The sequence below is a fragment of the Drosophila kikkawai genome, chromosome X, assembly GCF_030179895.1.
Source record: "Drosophila kikkawai strain 14028-0561.14 chromosome X, DkikHiC1v2, whole genome shotgun sequence".
Classification (NCBI taxonomy): domain Eukaryota; kingdom Metazoa; phylum Arthropoda; class Insecta; order Diptera; family Drosophilidae; genus Drosophila; species Drosophila kikkawai.
Window position 1 is genome coordinate 10,761,394 of NC_091733.1, and position 20,075 is coordinate 10,781,468.

Consider the following 20,075-nt stretch of genomic DNA (forward strand, 5'->3'; position numbering starts at 1 on the left):
TTCTACGCAAACTAGTCCCTCAGTTTTAAAGCTATCTGAATGAAACTTTGCATATAGTCTTCTATATGCTTTCACTGCTATATATGTCGGAACGGGCCGGATCGGACGACTATATCATATAGCTGCCATACAAGTGCTCGATATATTTTTCGAAAAAAAATTATAACTTTGCGGTTTTTCAATATTTTTGCACCATTTTTTAGATGTGGCCATTATTTATTATTTCTAAATTTTGGTAAAAATTTTATGAAAATCGGACGACTATATGATATAGCTGCCATAGGAACGATCGGGAAATTAATAGGAAAAAAATTATAGCTTCGTTGTTTTTCAACGTATGTTTATCTACTCTGAGATATAAGCTTTTTTTATTATTCTAGAATTTTGGTATAAATTTCATAAAAATCGGACAACTATATCTTATAGCTGCCATAGAAGCGATCGGTAAATGTATAAAATATGTAAAGCTGGAATGTAAAACTGTAACTGTCAAACTGTAAACATAATAAGTATAGGTAAAATGTAATGAAACTCTGTTTTGTGAGTGTTTTCAGCATTTAAATGTATAATATAAACATCGAAACCAATCTGCAAGGGTATACAAACTTCGGCGTGCCGAAGTTAGCTTCCTTTCTTGTTATTATTTAATATTGATATTTCTGCTGGGAACGTACAAATTCATCAACTGCTCGATGGGAAGGCAGCAGGGTCCTTTATCGCACCGGTATTTCACATCGAACAGTTGATGAACTTGTACGCCTGGCACAGAGGAAGGATTTTATCGTTGGTTATTATCCAGGGATTAACTCCATAAGATTAACTCAGATGCAAAGCAATGTATTACATAAATACACCCCATCTATGCCCCACCAGCTGCTTCTGGAAATAACAGACACATCCCCAAATTAACACTCGATATTCAGTTTTATTTCAATCATATAAGTATCTTGAACATGGACACACATGGGGGGGGGGGATTGCAATGGGGCCTGGGGTTAGCATTGCTTTCGCCAGCGAATAATTCGCAGTTTTAGTGAGTTAAAAATCCGAACATAACAAACAATGGCAAGTGGCAAGTGGCAAGTGGCAGGGGGTGTGGGAGCCAAGAGTTCCTCCAGCAGAGGCGGGTTCAATAATAAATGCTGCTGTTAGTACACTACGAGTACAGTCGTGGGACGGGCCACAAGGTGTTGGGGGGTGAGTCTGAGGGGCGTTCAAGTTCAAAACTCTTGCACTTGGTCACTTATTCTATATACATATTGCGTTCGCTTAAACCTGACTGACGACTGACTGCTGCTTGCATGTATTGTATGTACATCTTCCCGGCTGATCGCTCGCTTTTATTGCACGCTTAATAATTAATATTACAATTACCGAAACCCAATCAGAATGGGATCAGGCAGGGGAGGACATGAGCACAATAAATAGTGGCGGTTGGAACAGATTAGGGGGTTAACATTTAAGATGTAAATCATTAAGATTAGTGTTAAGCTTTGTATGGTACACACAAGGCACAGGTGGCAGGCGGACAGGGGGACAGTTGGACAGGTCCCAGTTGAAAGAGAGCACCTAGTACTGGTACCACGGCTGCCGGCGCACCCACTGCAGGCGATTGCTGGTCTGATCCGAGCGGATCTTGATGCTTGCTCCCTCGGCGGCGCGCACCGTTTCCTTCACCTGCAAGAGAGTGGAAGAGATGTGAGCTTTTAGGGGATCACAAGGAAGAGAGTAGAAACTTACGCTCTGCATGAGGTTCTGGGCATTGCCCACCAACATCTCGGTGGCCTCGCGATCCTCGTCGGAGCCCTGGGCTCCCAGCATCGTTGCCTTCACCGTGGACAGAATCTTCAGCTGGGTACCGATGGTCGGTATGCGCTCGCACACCTGCAACAGGTTGGTGCGGATGCGACGGTCCGTGCACTGGCGGGCCAGCTCCTTGGCCAGCCGCGTCACGTCCTCGGAGGCCTCGGCGATCTTCTTGGCAGTGGCGATCAGCTCGCGCTTGCTGCCGCGCGAATCGGACAGCACCAGCTCACTGAGGCGGGCCATCAGGATGGCCATGCGCTTGGCGGCAGCGATGATCTCATTGTCCTTGGACGACCACTGGCGCACCTCCTGATGCAGGCCACGGGCGGCGATCTGCGGACAAGAAAATAAGAGTACAAATTAGAAACCAGTATAAGGATCTTTACTCAATGGACTCACCAGGATGGGCTGATTGGCATGCGGCATGGTGCGGAAGACGCCCTCGTCCTCATCGTCCGTCTCTGGCGGTGGTGGACGCACCGGGGCCAAGCCCTCCCTGGGTAGTGGCGGGCGAGGCGGCGCACGCTCAGCTGTCGGTAAAAGAAAACAGATGAATTTGAATCCCAGGAGCAAAAGACTCACCAACACACTCACCATTCTGGTTGGACAGATGCAGGGCGCTCAGCTCCGGAATGGGCGGCGGCAGAGATGTGGGCAGCGGCGGCGGCTGCGGCGGGGCAATGGCATCGCGCACCTCGCGCACATCACCCAGCAGGCGCTGGAAGGAGTTCTTCCAGGCGGCGGCCGCTGCCGGATCCGCTATGTTTGTGGCCACCAGCTTGGCATCGCCCACCATGGCGGGCAGCGAGCGCTCCAGCCGGTTGGCTGCGGCGTTCAGGCGTTCCGTAAAGACGGGATCCTCCGAATTGTCCGCCTCCTGCTTGGCCACAAGGAGGACGCGATTGATCAGGCGGGCAATGTTCGACGTGTTGTCCACCATCTTCTGGGGCTGACGGGCGTGGATGGCATCCTCGCAGAGCTTGGCATAGACCTGCATATGCTCCTCGGAGGTCTTGATGAAGTCGGCCGGATCGGTGGCCTGGTCGCAGAGCGTGCGCATGCGCAGCACCGTGTCCGCGTACTGCTGCTTCAGGTTCTGCAGATGCTCGTCCGCCGCCTTGCTGCCCGGATAGTTCATCCGGATGCGGCCGGCGCTGATGAGCTGCGGAGTGAGCGAGTCCACCTGGGCGGCGGAGGAGAGCAGTATCTCGGCGATCTTCTTGTTGCCGCAGGCACCGCCGGCGGCCACCATTCGCGACGTCTTCGAGGCGCGATCGCTGAAGGCCTGCAGGTTGTTCGACTTCTGGTTGAAGTTCTGCTCTCGGCCGGGAGTGCCCTCCGGCAGGAGCACCGCCTCGGTGAACTGCTTCAGCGGCGTGCTCACGTCCATGAAATCCTGCACGATGCGGTTGACCAGGGCGTTCTGAATGGCCGCCTTCAGCTCGTATAACTTCTGAGTGAGCTGCTTGGCCGCTTGCTTGGCCGCCGGCCCAGAGCCGGCCGCCTGGCGCTTCAGGCGCTCCACCTCGTCGCACAGCTGCTGGATCTCGGCCTTTTGGTGGCCAGGGCAGCCCTCGGCCACCTTGCGGCCTTCCTCTACGATCAGGTTGATGGCGCGCTCGCCCAGACCACCGTCGTTGATCTCGGGATGCTGCAGCCACTTAACAGCCTGCTCCAGGCGACCCTGGATGGTGTGGGCCGTTTGCTGTACACCGGCCTTGTCCACGCCGAGCACGGCCTGGTGGACCAGGGACTGAAGCTCACCCAGGCGATCGCGAATGCCGCGAGCCAGGGACTCCGCCTGCGGCGACTGGCCCTTGCCGTCCTGACGCAGCTCGCACAGAGTGTTGGCCATGGCCGTCACCTCGTCGGCCAGCTTGCGGATGGGATACGAGTCCTGGGGCAGACAGCGCTCCGAGATCTCGGTGGCGTTGTCGATCACCTGGCGGAGAGCCTTCTCGCCGACGCCGCCCCGCAGCGCATACGGATTGGACAGCCACTCGTTGGCCAGCTGCATCTTGTTGGAGATGGCATTCGAGAGCTTTTTCAGCACCGTGAGGTTGTCCAGCTCGCTGGTGTCCTCGTCGTAGGTGGTCAGCTGCAGCACGCGAATGATTTCCTGCAGCTCGTCGCTCATGCGGGCGGCCAGGTAATTCCTGTTCTCGGCCGCTTCCTCGGCGCCACGTCCCTGCTGCTCCACGATGTGAATGTAGACCTTCATGCTGCAGATGAGGATGGGGGCCAGGGTTTTGACCTGCTCCAAGCAGCGCACAAGGATCTCGCTGTGCACCTGGTGAGTCAACTCTTTCTCGCGGGCGCCCACCTCGCGATGCACCTTGCTAAGGCAGGGCGAGAGATCCTTGAGGAAGTCCACTAGATGCTCCATGGTGTCAATCACCTCGGCCACGGCCAGATAGTCCAGCACGCGCTTGCACTCCTGGATGATCTTGCGCACCTCGCTCTCGTCGAAGCAGAGCAGCAGCGAGGAGGTGCCCTGCAGGATGCCGCGGCTCCCCTCGATCAGCTTCTTGCGCGCCGGACCCGAGTACGGGTCGGAGCGGAGCATATCCGAGGCCTCCTCCAGCAGCTGCGAGGCACCCTCCACGCGATGCAATGCCGAGGGCATGTCCTGGCGCAGGATCTTGTCATCGGAGCTGTTAATGGTCTCACGGCCCACCTTTACCAAGTTGGCCACTGCCGCCGACACCACCTGTACCGGCCGGCTGAGGTCGGGCATTGCGTTGCCATCCTCGGCCTCCTCGTGGAGGATCACCAGGCGAGATACCTGGGGGGCAACGAAAGAGTGGAATTAGTTAAGGGTCTTTTGGAGAAACAATAGGTTTCGAATGGGTAAGAGGAGGGTAATGGTAGCTGGGAAGAGGGAGAAGCAAGCTAAAACTAGGATGGGATCACAGGTAAGGAGATCTTCATGGGGCTGCAAACCATTTCCAAAAGATCTCCAGCGGGAGCTGCAATTCTATTAGTGCTATCCTGCAAGATCTTCTCCTGCAACCTACATTCGATCATGTCAGCTTGATTTCCCAATTGATTCTAGACTATTTAATAAATCTCTCTCATCACTTGGCCACTTGAAGCCTCTGGAAACTCTGGGGGAGCCCCAGTTATGTCCCCCGCTCCACTGAAGCGCACTGATTGATCAATCAATTTCGCGCCGGGGAATGGGGCAATGGAGTTGTTGTTATTTTTTATGGCAGCAAAATGGTTAATGATCGTGCTGCGTGATCGCCAAAGCCCCAATCCAAAGCAAGTCGAAACCCACTCGGTTTTATCAGCGATCCAACTCTATTCATTCACAGATCCACAGAACGAGAGCAATGCGAACCGAAATGGGAGCGTGGGCGGCGCCAGAGAACGCCACATGGTGCATGGCATTTGGACTTGACATCAGCATCATCACCTGCTCAAGGTGTTTTCGCCCAATGTCTATTTATAGAGAGTGAACTGGCCGAGACGGAGACGGAGGAGGCGGGCACTAATCGCTAATCTCCACTGAGCCCGTCTAAACGGAAACTAAATCGAGGCAAGAGCAAGAACTAAGCGGGTGTAAGTCAGGGAATTAGGCGGTTGAGACGCTCAACTGAACTGGGATTACATGGCCTTAGGGCACCTCTTCTTGCTCATGTTGGTGGGCGCACAATTAGCAGCACAATTGGCCCACTTGATTAATTAATTATGTAATTAGGCAGACTAGCTAGCCGCCATTCGGTGGCCCCTTCTCCATCGACTAATTATGTGCGCCTCGTACATGGACAGAGACATATGTGCTCACGTTTGTGTATCAGTGTGCTGATTGATGTGCTGAATGATCGTTTTTAATTCATTTGTTTGCCAGCAGCGAGCAGCTAGCAGCGATCACCACCCACCCACCGCCACCGCCGCATCCCTGTCGGCGGATGACTAATGCACTGGGCTTGCTTTTTGGCACAGTTTTCAGACCACAGTCCTCACTCATCCGCATCCGATGGATGCCCACACCTACACCGTGGCCGTGGTGTGCTCGGATATGTGTGTACCTACACCTACTCCTACACCTTTGTTCCCCCCCTTACTCACCGCGCCCTCGCCCTCGCCCCTTTGGGAGCCCATAACTTTTGCTATGATTTCATTTTCATGGCTTGTTCGTCGTAAATGTTTTCTTTTTATTTTATTTTGGTTATTTCTTCTCTCGCCGCTTGGATTTTCCTAAACGTATTTTATGCTGCTATTTTTGGATCTCGGCCAACTGGCCCCAACCCCTCGCTGGCCCCCTGTCCCCTCTTTCACCCCATCTGGTTTGTTTTCCTAGCCTTTTGCTTAATTTTTTTTATTTTCATTTTCATTTGTTGCGTTATTAAATTAAAATTCTGCTGTCCTCAGGCTCAGGTTGGCCGGCTGGCCTCTGATCTAAATGTTGTTCTTATTATTTCTACCTCATTTATTTTTAGACCCGTTAAGTAACGCCAAAACAGCGAAACAGCCAAACAACCAAGATGCGGATCTCCTCTCCGCGAGTTTGTTTCATCTCATAATAGTGGAGGGCACCACAAATAAATTGATCTACACCGAGGGACACGGGGGTAACCGACACACATGCCACACAGATGCAGTTGGGGATGATGTCAGGTGTCAGGAAAGTCGAGAGGACGGGCAGGGAGACTGGCAAGTGGAGTCAGTGATGCGCAGTCAGGTGAGAACTCACAACTATCAATGCTGCTTCTAGCGCGTATGTATGTATAAATGTATTTTTGAAACAATTTTAGACTTGATATTACACAGAATAAGCTATATTCAGGATTTATTTTAATTCATTTTGTAATTACTCAAATTCACCATCCATTTAATACCAAGACCAAACTGGCAATACATCTTTCTTAAATCTTAAACTTGAAACGTTTTAATAACCATTGGAACGTTACCTTTTTGGGCGCCAATTTGCTTACTAGCTATAGCTATTTCGGGCGAGAGATACACTTGAAACGAAAGTTCAACCCCCGTCCCATCATCCCCAAAGCGTGGACCCCTTGTGTGTGGTATGCTTACCTGCTGGGCCACAGGATCTAATATGCTCTCGATGGTTTTTGTGTGGAAGACGGGCATTTTGGCTGCGCTTTTCCTTTCCTGCTTTCTTCTATTTGTGTGTTTATCTCACTCTCTTGCTCTCTGTTTTGTGGGCCAGTTCCGTAGTATATGCTGGAAATAAAGAAGACATTTAAATGGGCAAAAGACATGCCACGGAGTTGGGCAAACATCTCAGGGAGCAATCTCTCTGAATTCCATTCCAAGACACAGATAAGACCAGTGCAAACAGGGCCAAGTACACGTAGGAAAATTACTATTATCAAGAGAGCTAAGGGGGCCTTAATATTCAGAACGACGTTTTCATTCTGAATACGAGTTACGATCTAGAAATTCCGAAGTACCATACATTCATTGGGATCATTAGTTTTTTGTTTAGGACGCAAACAATATTCAATTGAATAAGTTGCCATGTAAATCAATTGACGGAACACTCAACCACTAGCCTTGTGTCAGATTCCACTTGCAATCCGATAGCTAGGCTTACAAGGCATCTAGTAAATATATCAGATTGTAAGATGCATAGTGCAGATGTGACTTTTCAGGTGCTTATGCAGAACCGTTCCGAACAAAAGGTACCCACTGTTTTGAATATGCAAATATGTGTTCTCCAGGGGCTTCCACATTAATAACCCCATTCCTGGATATCGTTTTAGTTTCGGTTTCTGTTTCTTTTTCTGTTTCGCTTCTGTTGATTCAGTTTGCCCGCTTGGGCTGTTTTCCGTTTAATAACGATGACGCATCTTGTGAGGTCACTCCCCAGACTTTTGGGGGATGTCGATATTGGCGATTTGTGGCCCTGGCCAAGGGAATGGCATAATCGGTGACGCACTAGTCACCTTAGTAAGGGTGCGGACCTTAGCCACTCAAATAATTGGCCCTGATTTACGATTAACCAGATTGAAATTGGAAAATGGGGAAAGGCGAAATGGGAAAGTGAAATCCGTGCCAAAGACATTGAAAATACGACTTCCTCCTGTGCGGGGGAGGTGTTAAAAAAAAAGACACTGGGCCACTATATTCCGCTCTCTTTCAGTCTCTTTCCCCCTTCCCTCCAGACTGTTGGCGCCCCGCAGAAGTATTTCTGGATTTTAGAACCTTATTCGCGCCTGCAATGCACACACACACACGCAAACAGTCGGCTTGCCGGATAAATATCTAAATATACACATCAGTTCTAGAAATACTTGTGATGTACGTCCGCCACTTATGGAATTTCGCCTTCGATTGATTTTCGCCATTCTCAACGCTCCGCACTCGGCGGCGCTGCTTCGAAATTCATAATAAATAACCAATGTGGGCTTTATTGGGGTTTATTGACTTGGTTGTGTTGGCCATTTATGGACAACAAATTGCTGCACACACCCGACTAAAACCGACTAAACCGACTGATCGTCTAAATGTCTTAACGTCTGAACGTCCAATCGGAACAGGTTGAGCGTCAGGAAGCCGCAGTTGATCCCGTTCTGATCGGAAGATAGCTCCGATCGGAACTTATCAGCTGTAAGTGTATGCGTGGAAGCTCGCCAAGTGCTGCTGCTGTTTATTAATTCCAATGGGCCCCAGGGTATGGATTCCCAATGGGACCGAGAGGGCGCAAGCTGCTGTGTCCCAATTTGAATGATGATCGTTCGTGTACGTTGGCGCGATGCATGCATATTTCGGAGGCTTGATTCTCACAGATATATACATATATTCCCATTAGCCCCGTAGTTATTGTTGCATATTATTTCACTGGTTTTCGGTTTTGTCACTGGCTGCTTCATGCGAATTATTAATCACGACGCACCAACACACTCTCGCCGTGGCAGAGTAGCAGCAACAATTGGTTCGCACAGGCACACAAGAACAAAAACAGAAAACAGAAAACAGAGAGCAGAAGAGGAAGAAGGCAAATAGAAATTAGAAAATAACTGAAACACGTTATTAGCTGTCGTTCTTCTTCGTTCTTCTGGTCGCATCAACAAATAATTTACGGTTTACGGAATAGAATACTCTGTATATATATGCCGTTATTTACTTTGTCTGGCTCGTTTTTACTGCGCTGTTCTTTCAATACTAAAAAAAGATTCCGATTGGGGGGCGCTCACTGCCAGTGCCAGTGCTGCCAACTTAGCCATTTATTTGCTAGATCTGGTAACTTTTAGAACTTTTTTTTGAAAATGATAGTAGCCACAAATCTAGCAATTTTCATTTTTGCTGATTTAGCTGATTTAAAAGTGAGTAAAACACATTAACATAAACATAAAATGAATTAGATTATGAATTATTTTTTATGATTTAAAATTAATCAATACATCAATTAAATTGTTAATATAAGAATTATGCTATATATGTGTAACTCATTAAAAATTATATTTGTCCAGCAATTTTTATATAATATACTTTTTTCAAATCTAGCAACTTAGTATGTTTTAGAAAACCTGGCAGCACTGACTCACACACGCAGCGCTCAGCCAGTCTGCGCACAGTGGGGCCCAGTGATCAGTGGGCGTGACAAAATTCTAGTTCCTCACGGGTAATTAAGACGACGATTGGTAGGCATTGCAGGCTTATCGTTCCGTTTCTCAACTCCGCATTCGTACTCGCACGTTTTTATTAAATGTTAAGTCGATCGGAAAAATGTGGTGCACATTTATTAGATTTAAGTGCTTCCTATCATGTTAACCAGCAGCGAAGTGGCGTGCATCAAATAAATATGTATTAAAGATTCCCAAGATGGGCTTTAATTCATTTACCGATTTACTAAATAACAACGAACATTTTTGCTGTTTCCCTAGATACAAATCGCTGAATTATTAATTACCAGAAGCGTAAATTCAGTTTGCTTTGCGGCTTTTTATCATTTTTGCCCACTGTGCTGCCAGACGCTTTTATCGCTGTTCCCCGTTCTTTATGCTCTTCCCCTTATTCTTCTTCTTGCTCTGCCCCACTGCTGCTGCTTCTTCTTCGCGCTCCAACCGCGCGTATCGATGACAGCCAGCGATATCGATTGTCAGCCCCGTTCTGGCAGTGATCGCATTTGAAAACGAAGAAATGCGCGCAAATTAAATAACACCCGCAAATCTCGCAAATCGCCAGTACGATTGCATAATAGAAATATGCGCTATGTGCATGCGATCTATTTGTAACGTATTTCTCGCGTTACGTGCCGCCAGGTGGAGAAACGGGGCTGGGCGGCCACACAACACACATCTGCATGGGTCTATGTACAATAAGTAAGTATTAAACACCGCGCTGCACTCCAACTATTTCCGTTGACTGAGTTTGGGAAGCTCCAGTTGGGGCTGCTCTAAGTTTTCGGGCGCAGTTTGCCGTGGCTTCCGTCTGCGTGAGCCAACGAAGAAGAAGTTCACACACAGCGAAAACAAAACGGGAAAAAAAAAACAAAGAGGAGCGCAGTGGGAATGGGAAGCCATCAATGGGGACGAAGCTCCCATGCTCTGCCAAATTGGGAAGGAATCCCAGGAGCCAGGTAATCATCCCAATTTATCTGACTAATCTGGCATCCTATTGAGTCTGAGTCAGGCGGGAAAATACTCTGAAGAGCGACTGTCATCAGGAAGGTTTTCATACCCTTGCATGGTGTTATAATTTCAGTAAGAAGCTCGGAATGCATTGAAGAAGTCATTTCCGACCCCATAAATCATATATATTCATGATCACTATTAACAGGAGAATCTTTCTAGCCATGTCCAGCAGAAAATTGTATTAATTTTTTCAAAATTTGATAATTGTCAGAAATTAGCCAAATTTTTAATTGTTTTTATGTACTAAATTTAGCATGCAGGTTTATTAGCCTTGTAAAAACTAACGCAGAACAGCTTTCCGAATTAAAATTAATGCCTTTTTGACTTAGTTGTGAAATTTTTAAGTTTGGTTTATTTTAGAATATGTTATAAAATGATTGGTAAAGAGTTATATTAACCTTAAAAATAACCTACAAAAGCCTTATTTATTGTGCATTTCAGATGAACTTAACACAGTTTGGAAAAGGGTATGATCCAATGCCGGCATGGTCTCCATCGTGGCCATCTGCAGCGGCCAGAAACCACCCACAAGGCATGACACGATGATCGCTGCCATCCGAAATGAATGAAAATTGCTGGTTTTCCACTGAGCAGCTTGAGCAGCTTTCTTGTGGTTCGGCGCGTGCGCATGCGCAGCCATGGCTATAGGTAGCTACTGCTACGGCTTGGATGGGCTGTGGCACGGAAGCGCGCTGCCAACTGGCGATGGAGTATTTCAGCGCCGCGGAGCGGCGCATTCCGCTGGTCTGTATAAATAAAATGGTCGCACTGGGGCAGCAATCAAAAGACTTGGAGCCTTCACAGCGGCCGCATCGTTGGAACAAAAGCACACCCCTTCAACACTGCAACTTTAAGCCAAGCGACATGGATAACCGCAGTTTGGTGAGTGGACGTAGTGGGACAGGAGATGACTGCAGGATTACTATTACCTTTGCCATTACACGTTTCCAGCTGCTGAGGCTCTCGCTGGTGGTGGCGCTTGTTCTGCTGCTCGTCTGTGTGCCGGAAACGGATGCTGGGTAGGATTACTAGAGATAAAACCCCACACAAAGTGGATTTGATGATGATCACTTCGATTAATCGATTCGTTTTACATAATCTGACAAATAATTCGAAATGCTGTTCCACAGAGGCTACCAGAAAAAGAAGAAAATCGTCATACACGTGCCAATTCACAAGAAGATTGAGAAGCACATTCACACCGTGGTTAAGCATGTCCACCACCACCACAAGCCCCTCGTTCTCAAGGAGGAGAAGAAGGTGATACACGAGGACCATCGCCCCATACAGATCCATCAGACCAAGGAGCACATCCACCACCACTCACTGCCGTTGGCAGCGGCGGCGCCCGCTGCTGTGCCAGAGCCGGAGCTGGAGGAGGAGGAGGAGCATATCCATCACCACCACAACTACGAGCACAGGGGCGGACTGCGGGACGACTTCATCGGTGGCGAGGGGAGCAGCAGTGAGGAGCGCTGACTATGCAGCGCCCCTCTGCGGCGCAGACTGATTCGATCGTGGACCGATCGCCCATGGACGGGCCACTCCATGTGATTCCCTAGACACGTACATCATTTTTGTTTTTTTTTTTTTTTTTATAGCCTAAAATAAATCTTAGCCGGAGCAAGGGAGACTCACCTTAGGGTAAACTGCACAGTACCTAGCATTATTAAATGATAATAATAATAATAATTCATAATTTCGTAAAGGCTTAAATTTCTGGTATTCAACTTTGCCATGCTTTATATTTTAAGCACAATCATCTTAATAAAAACAGAATTCACGGACACTGGCTTTCATGCAAAAGCATTAAGTATATAAAAAATATGTGGTTTAACATTTACATATGTATGTATTTTATTTTAATAATAAACATGATGCTCTCGGAACATATTTATGACTTGGAGACAAGGCAGCTCTGAGCCTTAATTTTTAGAAAATGTAGGAAGGGATTTAAAATATAGGAATATTTTGATTGAACGCCTGACTTTGTATTGCAAGATTATTAAAATTAAACGGAAAGCCATGGTACACATGTTAACAACTTGCTAAAATAAAAAATGCAAAATAGCCAGATGATCATCACTAGCACTAAGTAATATTTTATTGCCTCCCAATATAGCCATTTAGCTAAATGAGCATCACTGGTGCGTGATCGGCCAACATTTCACCCTTCTGTATAAAAAGCAAACAGAAAGCAGGGAACGTGGCGAAATTGGTATAAACTGTTATATTTTATGTTATGTATTTATACCTTTTTTCTGCCGACAACAACCACTTGATTGCAACAACATCTCTACAGCAGCCAATCCAAATTTCCGAAAATTTCCATGCAATTTGCCCGTTGCCCAAATCAGGATAACAGGAGAACAGAAACCAGCAGCAAGCGACTGAGAACTGGTATAAACTGTTATAAAAACTTCAAGCTTGACTAACGTGACTAACGCCATCTAGGGGATGTTTTAAGAACGAACCCAAGATTCAAACCTTTTAGGAATAAATTTAAATTTGGCCGTTAATTAAATCTTAACAGTGTGACCATTTTAAATATATCCTCAAATATACCCGAACAGCACGAAAGTATGCTATTAAATTGATTTTTTTTATTAAAAATTATCCACGAAAATTAATTTAAATTATGGGTAATGTTAACTTACAATTAAATAAAAGCATCTAGTCTAGTACGACACTTGTCTATGATTAGTCTTTCGACAAGGGAATAAAAGCGAAATATAATATTTCCTTCTACTGGTGTCCTATAAATTGTCTATGCGGTTCTAGTGATTTCCTGTGTACAGTTGTCAGAGCCCAGGGATCTGGATCCTGCCTGGCTAACGTTTGCCATTATAAAACCGAAATGAGCAAGTGGCTAAGTGCTCTAATCAACGAAGCGTCAAGTCCAGACTGTGATCCATCTCCATCTTCCATCGCTGCTTATTTTACCCTCAGGAGAAGCGTGAACACGGAGTAGGTAAACCTCATGACCTGAAAGTACACACAACATGAGAGTAGCACCTCCTTTCATGGTCTACATGGCAGCTCCTTATCACCTCCTCGAACGTCTCCAGCGAAAGGGCGATATAGTTGCCGGCAAAGATCATGGACGGCCGTTGCGTCCTGGCCAGCGTGAAGAGCAGGTCCCGCTTGAACTTGGGCAGCTGCTCCACCCAGTTGCAGGCGTAGAAGGCATCGCAGAGGGCCTCGCTCTGCGTCCGCATCCTGTCGCCAAAGTAGCAGATGATAAACACCTCCAAGGTGACGGCAGCAAAGAAAACAATCGACAGGATCATGGCGGATAGGTCGTTGTCGTCCACCACATACAGAAAGTGCAAGGCCACTGTGCACTGGACGGCAGCTGAGCAGGCGAACTGGGCCATGCAGGCCACCGACAGGATGCGCTGAATGATGCTGCGCAGCCGGTAGATCAGCATCAGATCCCGGATGCAGTCGATCAGCTCCGCATGCATCTGGCGCTGCCAGGCCACAAAGTCTCCGCTCGATTCCATGCCGTCCGTAGACTTGTAGCCAATCCGGAGCACCCTGAGCTCCAGGGCACGCATGTGACCAGTGAGCAGGCAGAGATACGCCGGCGGATACGAGTCACTGGCACAGTTCTGCACGGCTTGGACGATCAGCCCAAAGAGCTGGTAGATGTAGATGGCCACGTAGGCTTTGGTGGAGTGCCGCCAGTCCACGCCGAACCAGGCCGGGTACAGGAGCTGGCGTTCCGGCAAGATGGCCACCCGGAGGCAGCTGAGCGTGGTGCCGAACACAAAGATGCGGGCAAAGTAGCGGAAGCCGCTCTTGGCAATCTCCACCTCGCTGCGCAGCGCACCCAGCTCCTCCGGATGGCCTACCTGTCTGGCCCTGACATCCAATTGGCGCAGCAGCAAGCGGATCTCGTGCAGCTGCTCCCGCACCAGGTAAACGTTGACAAACTTCAGATTGGCCACAATGTCCGTGATGGAGATGGTTAGGTTCTCGCACATCTCCTGCATGTTGTGCGTAAAGAAGAGCCGGGCCATCAGGCTCAGGGGAAAGAGGATGGTGACCAGCACATTGATCAGGATAGCGTAGACCAAGTAGGCCACGTCGGAGACTCCCTTGGGCCGCATCAGTCCGGTCAGCTCCCACACTCGCCAGTGATAGTGCATAGCACTGTGCGTGTCCAGCTCCGGTTGTTCCTTCTCCTCCGCCTCCGCCATGATCTTACTTACGTTTGTCTCTGCCCGACTCTGTGGTCTTGTTTTTATACTCCTCTGGGCGGGATTACCTGCCATTACGGAGGCCAAACTTTCGGCTAAGTGGCTGGGAAAATGGCCAAGCCAAGCTAGAATAATGATGCCCCCAGGAAAAGTTGGTCTGCATTTGTTTACCGTTTGAAATCTTTCTTTTTATTCTGCATTCGGCATTTATCGTTTGTGGGGGAAAGCATGAGTGGGGGAGGAGCGGGTCTTATGCAGTGGTGTACAGGTAGGAATCAACTAGCAGCTGGGCCCTTCGAGCACCTGACAAGTGGAGGGTCTATGGGGCCGTGCTTAAATATTTAGTCTCGAAATCCCTATTACGACTACCTGAGTGAGGGTCATGCGTCTTCACCTCCTCGTCCTCGTCGTCGTCGTCGAGGTGTTACTACAGCTACTTCTGCTCCTCGTCCCCTCCTAATTTGTAAGGATTATATTGCTAATGAGGGTCACCTGTTAACTGATTCTATTTGTTTTAGTGCTACTCCTATGTGGTCTTCACTATCCGAGTTTAGTATTTAATGGGGGAATTTCTACCATCTATTACTATCATTTAGACATAATTCTCCCGATAATTGAGGCTACTTCAAGTTTACTTGTCAGGTGGATCGATGGAGGGTCTCTTGGGGGGTCTCTTGGGGTTCTATGGAGGTGCGTACGCCCTACGTATATGTACACCGTGCTTGATCAGTGATCACTCTACTCTACGGACAGGAAAAGATTCTGGAAGGGATGTTTGGACTGGGGAAGAAAACACAAAAACAAATCCTTAGATGCACACCATCGATAACACGTTCACAGTTTGATCTTCTTAATTTGTAATTTTTAAGAATTAATTTAAAAATACAATCAAGTTTTTTAATAATCCAATGCTTACAGAGTGAATTTTGCCCGAGCACTTGGACATGCGCTGCTCTCTCTCGCTCTCCATCTCTCTCTCTCGGCGATCAAGCACTCGGGCAGGGAATATTTAATAATAATCATATAATTATTTATATAAATTTATATAGGCATATATGTAGCTAAGAGCGTATATGGTAATGTGTATAAATCAAGTATAGATATTGCTTCAGCTTGGGCTGGGAAAAAAGAGGATTTTTGAATGGGGAAACAGCGATTTAAACAACGCCTCTCTTTACGTTACGATTAAGTTTAATATTAATACAATTTAATATGTTACTCTACGTTGCGTTACGTTACGTTACGTCACATTTAACAATCATCGTTAGCAAAAAGGTGAGTCGCGCTATCAAGACAATAATCATCATAATCGTTAGCTTTATAGATACAATTTAACATAAACACGATCATCGTCCAGATACTGATCGATGTGGCGATCACCGAACGCTATAAACATTATTACATTTCTCATTTGATATCCTTTAATTTATTTCTTGTAAGCTCAGTTCTCAGTCGCAAAAGAACGTGTGACGTGCGGATCCGTGCGTCGACCAGATCGATCTTGATTCGGTTTTATTTGATTTGATTCGGTACTCGGATTCGGATTCGGATTCGGATACGGATACGGATTCGTTTTCGGTTTGCATTGGCTGCCTAGGGATTTGGAATTGTTGCATCTTTAGCAGCGCTTTCGGCCTTAGGGGCGGCGGCGGCGCTCTGATTTGAATTTGCGTTTTTGTCTTTGTCTGATTTGGCATCCTGCAAAAGAAATACGAGGAGTAATGCCAACGGTTTCAATCACAAACGTTTCATTTTTAAATTTAATTAATTATTTCATTTTTGTATCGTTTAATCGATTTTGTTTCGTTTAATATATATTTTCAATTGTTAAAATGTCCGAGCCTGTTCCGGTTTCCGCGAGACTTCTGCTCCAAACTTTAATTCACTCAACCCAAGGCTTGTCGAGTTTTGTGAATGGTTTGGGGCTTTTTGCAAAAGACTACAGTCGAGCTTCTCCCAATCGAAGTATTTCTAACATAGGGTAAATCAATTTAATTCGATTAAAAAGGTATATATTTGAATTTTTTTATAAGAATGTTTTTTATAAGTCAAATCGGAGGGACTCATTGAGAAGAAAGAGCTTAATAGCTGGTAGAGATTTTAGCAGATATTCCTAATGACTGAAATGGTTTGTTTCTGGACATATGTCTACTATAGCTGGACATAAAATCTATTTTAGTGTTGCAAAAGATAAATAAATTTGTAAAATTGATTTAATCATATTTCCGATGCAATATAAAAGGTGAGGAACAACAAAAAGTGTAAAACAATTAAATAACAAATCTATAAAGAATATAAAAAATTTTAATTATTTAAATTTTCGATTTTAATCGATTTTTTATAGATATTTTTAGAAAAATTCGATTCACTGAAAATATACTTATTTCCAGCTCTAGTGGACACTTGCTCATGCTCTAATTTCAGTGGGAGAACCTCGACTGTTATTTTAGTAAATGTAAATATTTCCAAGCAAACTATAATAATTTGAAGCGGTCACAGTCGGTACAGTACTTGGGAACTCGGTTAATAAACAATTAGTTATGTATATATGTTTTGTATTTATATTTAAAGTGCACTTGAGGATGCAACTACGACGGCTGCCACTGGGAAAAGTACCAAATGAATATTTACAGAAATGAAATTTAAGAGTGGCAACCATGTTTGCAAAGTGTTTACCATTACAGCTGCCCTCGAAGGATTCGAACGGGGCTGAATGGAGCTCTGGACCAAGTAAATGTATGCCAAATAGGTGGATTTCTCTTTTGCGGATTTGAATTTGTGCCAAGGGAAGAAGGGGCAGGTCCCAACCTGCTGTGGAGTGCAGCAGGTTGCGGCTTGCCCGCCTCCTCTGTTTCTCTTTCTCATCCTCACTCTCTATCTCTCATCCTCTCTATCTTTCTGGCTTCCTTCTCCTCCTACCTACAAGAAGACGGAAAAAGGAAAGGCAATGGGAATGGGATTCGGCTTGTGCTGCAGCCCGACTCCGTCTCGAAGCGAGTCGGGTTGCATCCGCGTACGCCAGCGGGAGGGATGTACCTATTCCAGAAAGGGGAAGGAACGGAAAGGTAGTCTAGTCCGTTGCAATGCTTACCTTGGCCATTACGCTGGCCGCCTCCTGTTTGAGATACTCCTCGCGGGCCCCCTCATAGAGAGCCACGAACTTGTCGCGCTGCACCTTAAACTGCGCGAACAGGTCGTCGTCCTTGTGGCCCTTCAGCCGGTTCTCGATGTCCACCTTCTTGGCATGCTCGTCGCGAATCTCCTCGGTCACCCAGGGCTTGTCGATGGGGTACTGGTTGATTAGGTTCTTCAGCGTCCGGATGCTGCTCTTGCCCTTAACCGCCTGCTTCACCAGCTTGGGATTGGGCTTCTTGATCCGCCCGCCGTTCATGTTCATGGGGCCCATGAAGGGTCCGTTGGGCGGCAGCATGCGCGGCGGCATTCGTGGACCCATCATGTGCATTGGCGGCGGAGGCGGTGGTCCACCCATCGGTCCCATGGGGCCAGGACCAGGTCCACCAGGCCGTGGTCCTCGCGGCCCCCTCATGAAGTGCTGAGGCGGCATTGGCGGTGGTCCACCCATTGGCGGCATTGGACCCCTCATGCCTGGCATGCCGGGCTGAAACGGCATCGGCGGAAACGGCGGCATTGGTCCGAGACCGCCACGGGGTCCTGGACCTGGTCCCATGGGTCCCATTGGACCCATTGGTGGCATCATGTGGCGACCGGGTGGCCTGTTTGGCGGCGGCCCTCTCTGGAAACCGCCGTTGAAGCCGCCGCCGCCTCGGTTAGGACTCATCTGTTGCTGGTGCGGGCCAGGGAAGCGCTGCTGCTTCTGCTGCCAGTCCCCGCCGCCGCCGCCTCCACCGTTGTTGTGGCTGTTGCTGTTATTGTGGCCGTTCATCTGGTTGTTGAACTGTTGCTGCTTGTTCTGGTTGCCTTGGTTGTTCTTACCCTGCTGCTGGAACTGCTGCTGCTGTTTGTTGCCCTTCAGCGGTTTCTTCTTGGGTCCCTCGTTGGAGTTGCCCATATGATGGTTCTGGTTCTTGTTGCCGGCTCCTGGCGCGGGGCTGTTGAAGTCGATGTACAGCGGATCGGGCATCTGACACGAGTTGTACATCATCTGGCCGCCGCCCCCGTTGCCGTTCCCATTGTTCCCGTTTCCATTGCTATTGTTGCCGTGTCCTCCTCCTCCTCCGCCGTGGTTATTGTTGTTGTTGCCGTTATTATTATTGTTGCTGTTGTTGTTCCCCGGACGGAAGGGCTTCCTGTATGGAGCAGCCGCGGCGCGGGCATTGTTCTGGCGCTGCTGGTGCTGTGGGCTTTGCTGTTGCTGCTGCTGGTAGTACTGCTGCTGTTGGTTTTGCTGTTGGTACTGCTGCTGGTGCTGCTGTTGCGGATACTGCTGCATCCCCCAGTTTGACTGCTGCTGTTGCTGAAATTGGTTTTTCGACACCATTTCGCGGCTCGTGGCTCGCTGCTGCTCACTTGTTGGTGGGGCCGGGGCGGACTCGGCAACTAAACACACTGTGGCACGACACACGGTACGGAGCACACTCCAACTGGCTTGGATAGTGGGTGGTTCTACACGCGTTGTTGGTTAACAGAAGAAAGAAAAAAAAATATCATTGATTACGATTCGATTGAAGATTTACTGTCAGCGATGACAGGCACACACGGCGATGAAAATTCCAGGGATGCTCGAAAATCACAGAGTTGCAAAAACGTTAACGTCCCTATCGATAAAATGCGAAATCGATTGACACTATTTTCGAAAATCGGAGTTTTTATTTTCCCAGCTCTAATTTCCTACCAACCAGTGTTGTATAATTTGTTATAAAAAGGTGGTGAAATTGGGAAACGAGATGGTGGAAAACTTTGCTGCCAAAAACGATTCGATAAAATAAAAAATAGTCGATAGACCGATAATATCTAGGGAAAAATCGAAATCGGTTCAGTGACGCTTTTTACGTCACGCACTCGATTTTTATAATAATCGAGTACAATCGAATAATTTTCGAAGTATCGCAAAAAAGCACACACACAGAAGCTGAGTTGTATGCAAAAATTGCGGATTTCAAAATTTGAATTTGAATTTTCCATTTTAAAAAAGCAAATTGAAATGAATGAAAATGAATTTGAATAAAAATTGATTATTGATTTATTAATTATAAAACATATTGTCCTAATTCAACGAATTTGCATAAAATATACATTAAATATATTTTACAAAATTGATTTTACATAAATTGAATTAGTCAGTAAAAATATTTACAGTTGTTGCACAAATATATTAAATATTTAATTTAATACCGATTTTACATAAATTGAATTAGTCAGTAAAAATATTTACAGTTGTTGCACAAATATATTAAATATTTAATTTAATACTTTTGGCTTTTATTTTGCTCTTCTCATTCTCATTCAAAACAAACGTTAATTTTATACATCTTGTACA

General features: G+C 46.9%; 4 protein-coding genes across 5 annotated transcripts; 1 reads left to right on the forward strand and 3 right to left on the reverse strand.

Moving 5' to 3' along the window:
• Positions 1-905: 905 nt before the first annotated feature.
• Positions 906-9,008, reverse strand: Vinc (vinculin). Its single transcript, XM_017179373.2, has 6 exons — positions 8,903-9,008; positions 6,847-6,996; positions 2,401-4,591; positions 2,206-2,336; positions 1,741-2,139; positions 906-1,677 (listed from the first exon to the last, which is right to left on the reverse strand). Exons 2-6 carry the CDS (start codon positions 6,901-6,903, stop codon positions 1,570-1,572), a joined length of 2,886 nt encoding a protein of 961 aa, XP_017034862.1. The 5' UTR covers positions 6,904-6,996; positions 8,903-9,008; the 3' UTR covers positions 906-1,569.
• Positions 9,009-11,143: 2,135 nt separating this feature from the next.
• Positions 11,144-11,891, forward strand: LOC108083342 (uncharacterized). Its single transcript, XM_017179086.3, has 3 exons — positions 11,144-11,294; positions 11,364-11,431; positions 11,543-11,891. Exons 1-3 carry the CDS (start codon positions 11,172-11,174, stop codon positions 11,889-11,891), a joined length of 540 nt encoding a protein of 179 aa, XP_017034575.2. The 5' UTR covers positions 11,144-11,171.
• A 1,232-nt stretch (positions 11,892-13,123) lies between these two features.
• Positions 13,124-15,345, reverse strand: Or2a (Odorant receptor 2a). Its single transcript, XM_017179087.3, has 2 exons — positions 13,463-15,345; positions 13,124-13,397 (listed from the first exon to the last, which is right to left on the reverse strand). The coding sequence occupies exons 1-2, from the start codon at positions 14,690-14,692 to the stop codon at positions 13,347-13,349; spliced, it is 1,281 nt and encodes a 426-aa protein (XP_017034576.2). The 5' UTR covers positions 14,693-15,345; the 3' UTR covers positions 13,124-13,346.
• A 147-nt stretch (positions 15,346-15,492) lies between these two features.
• fs(1)K10 (female sterile (1) K10) lies at positions 15,493-19,298 on the reverse strand. Of its 2 annotated transcripts, none has more exons than XM_017179416.3 (2): positions 17,709-19,296; positions 15,493-16,315 (listed from the first exon to the last, which is right to left on the reverse strand). In XM_017179416.3, exons 1-2 carry the CDS (start codon positions 19,074-19,076, stop codon positions 16,211-16,213), a joined length of 1,473 nt encoding a protein of 490 aa, XP_017034905.1. In that variant the 5' UTR covers positions 19,077-19,296; the 3' UTR covers positions 15,493-16,210. The 2 variants fall into 2 exon arrangements, with proteins under 2 accessions (XP_017034905.1, XP_070144163.1); XM_070288062.1 differs by lacking the exon at positions 15,493-16,315 and adding an exon at positions 17,143-17,536 and having other exon boundaries at positions 17,709-19,298.
• Between the last annotated feature and the right edge of the window lie 777 nt (positions 19,299-20,075).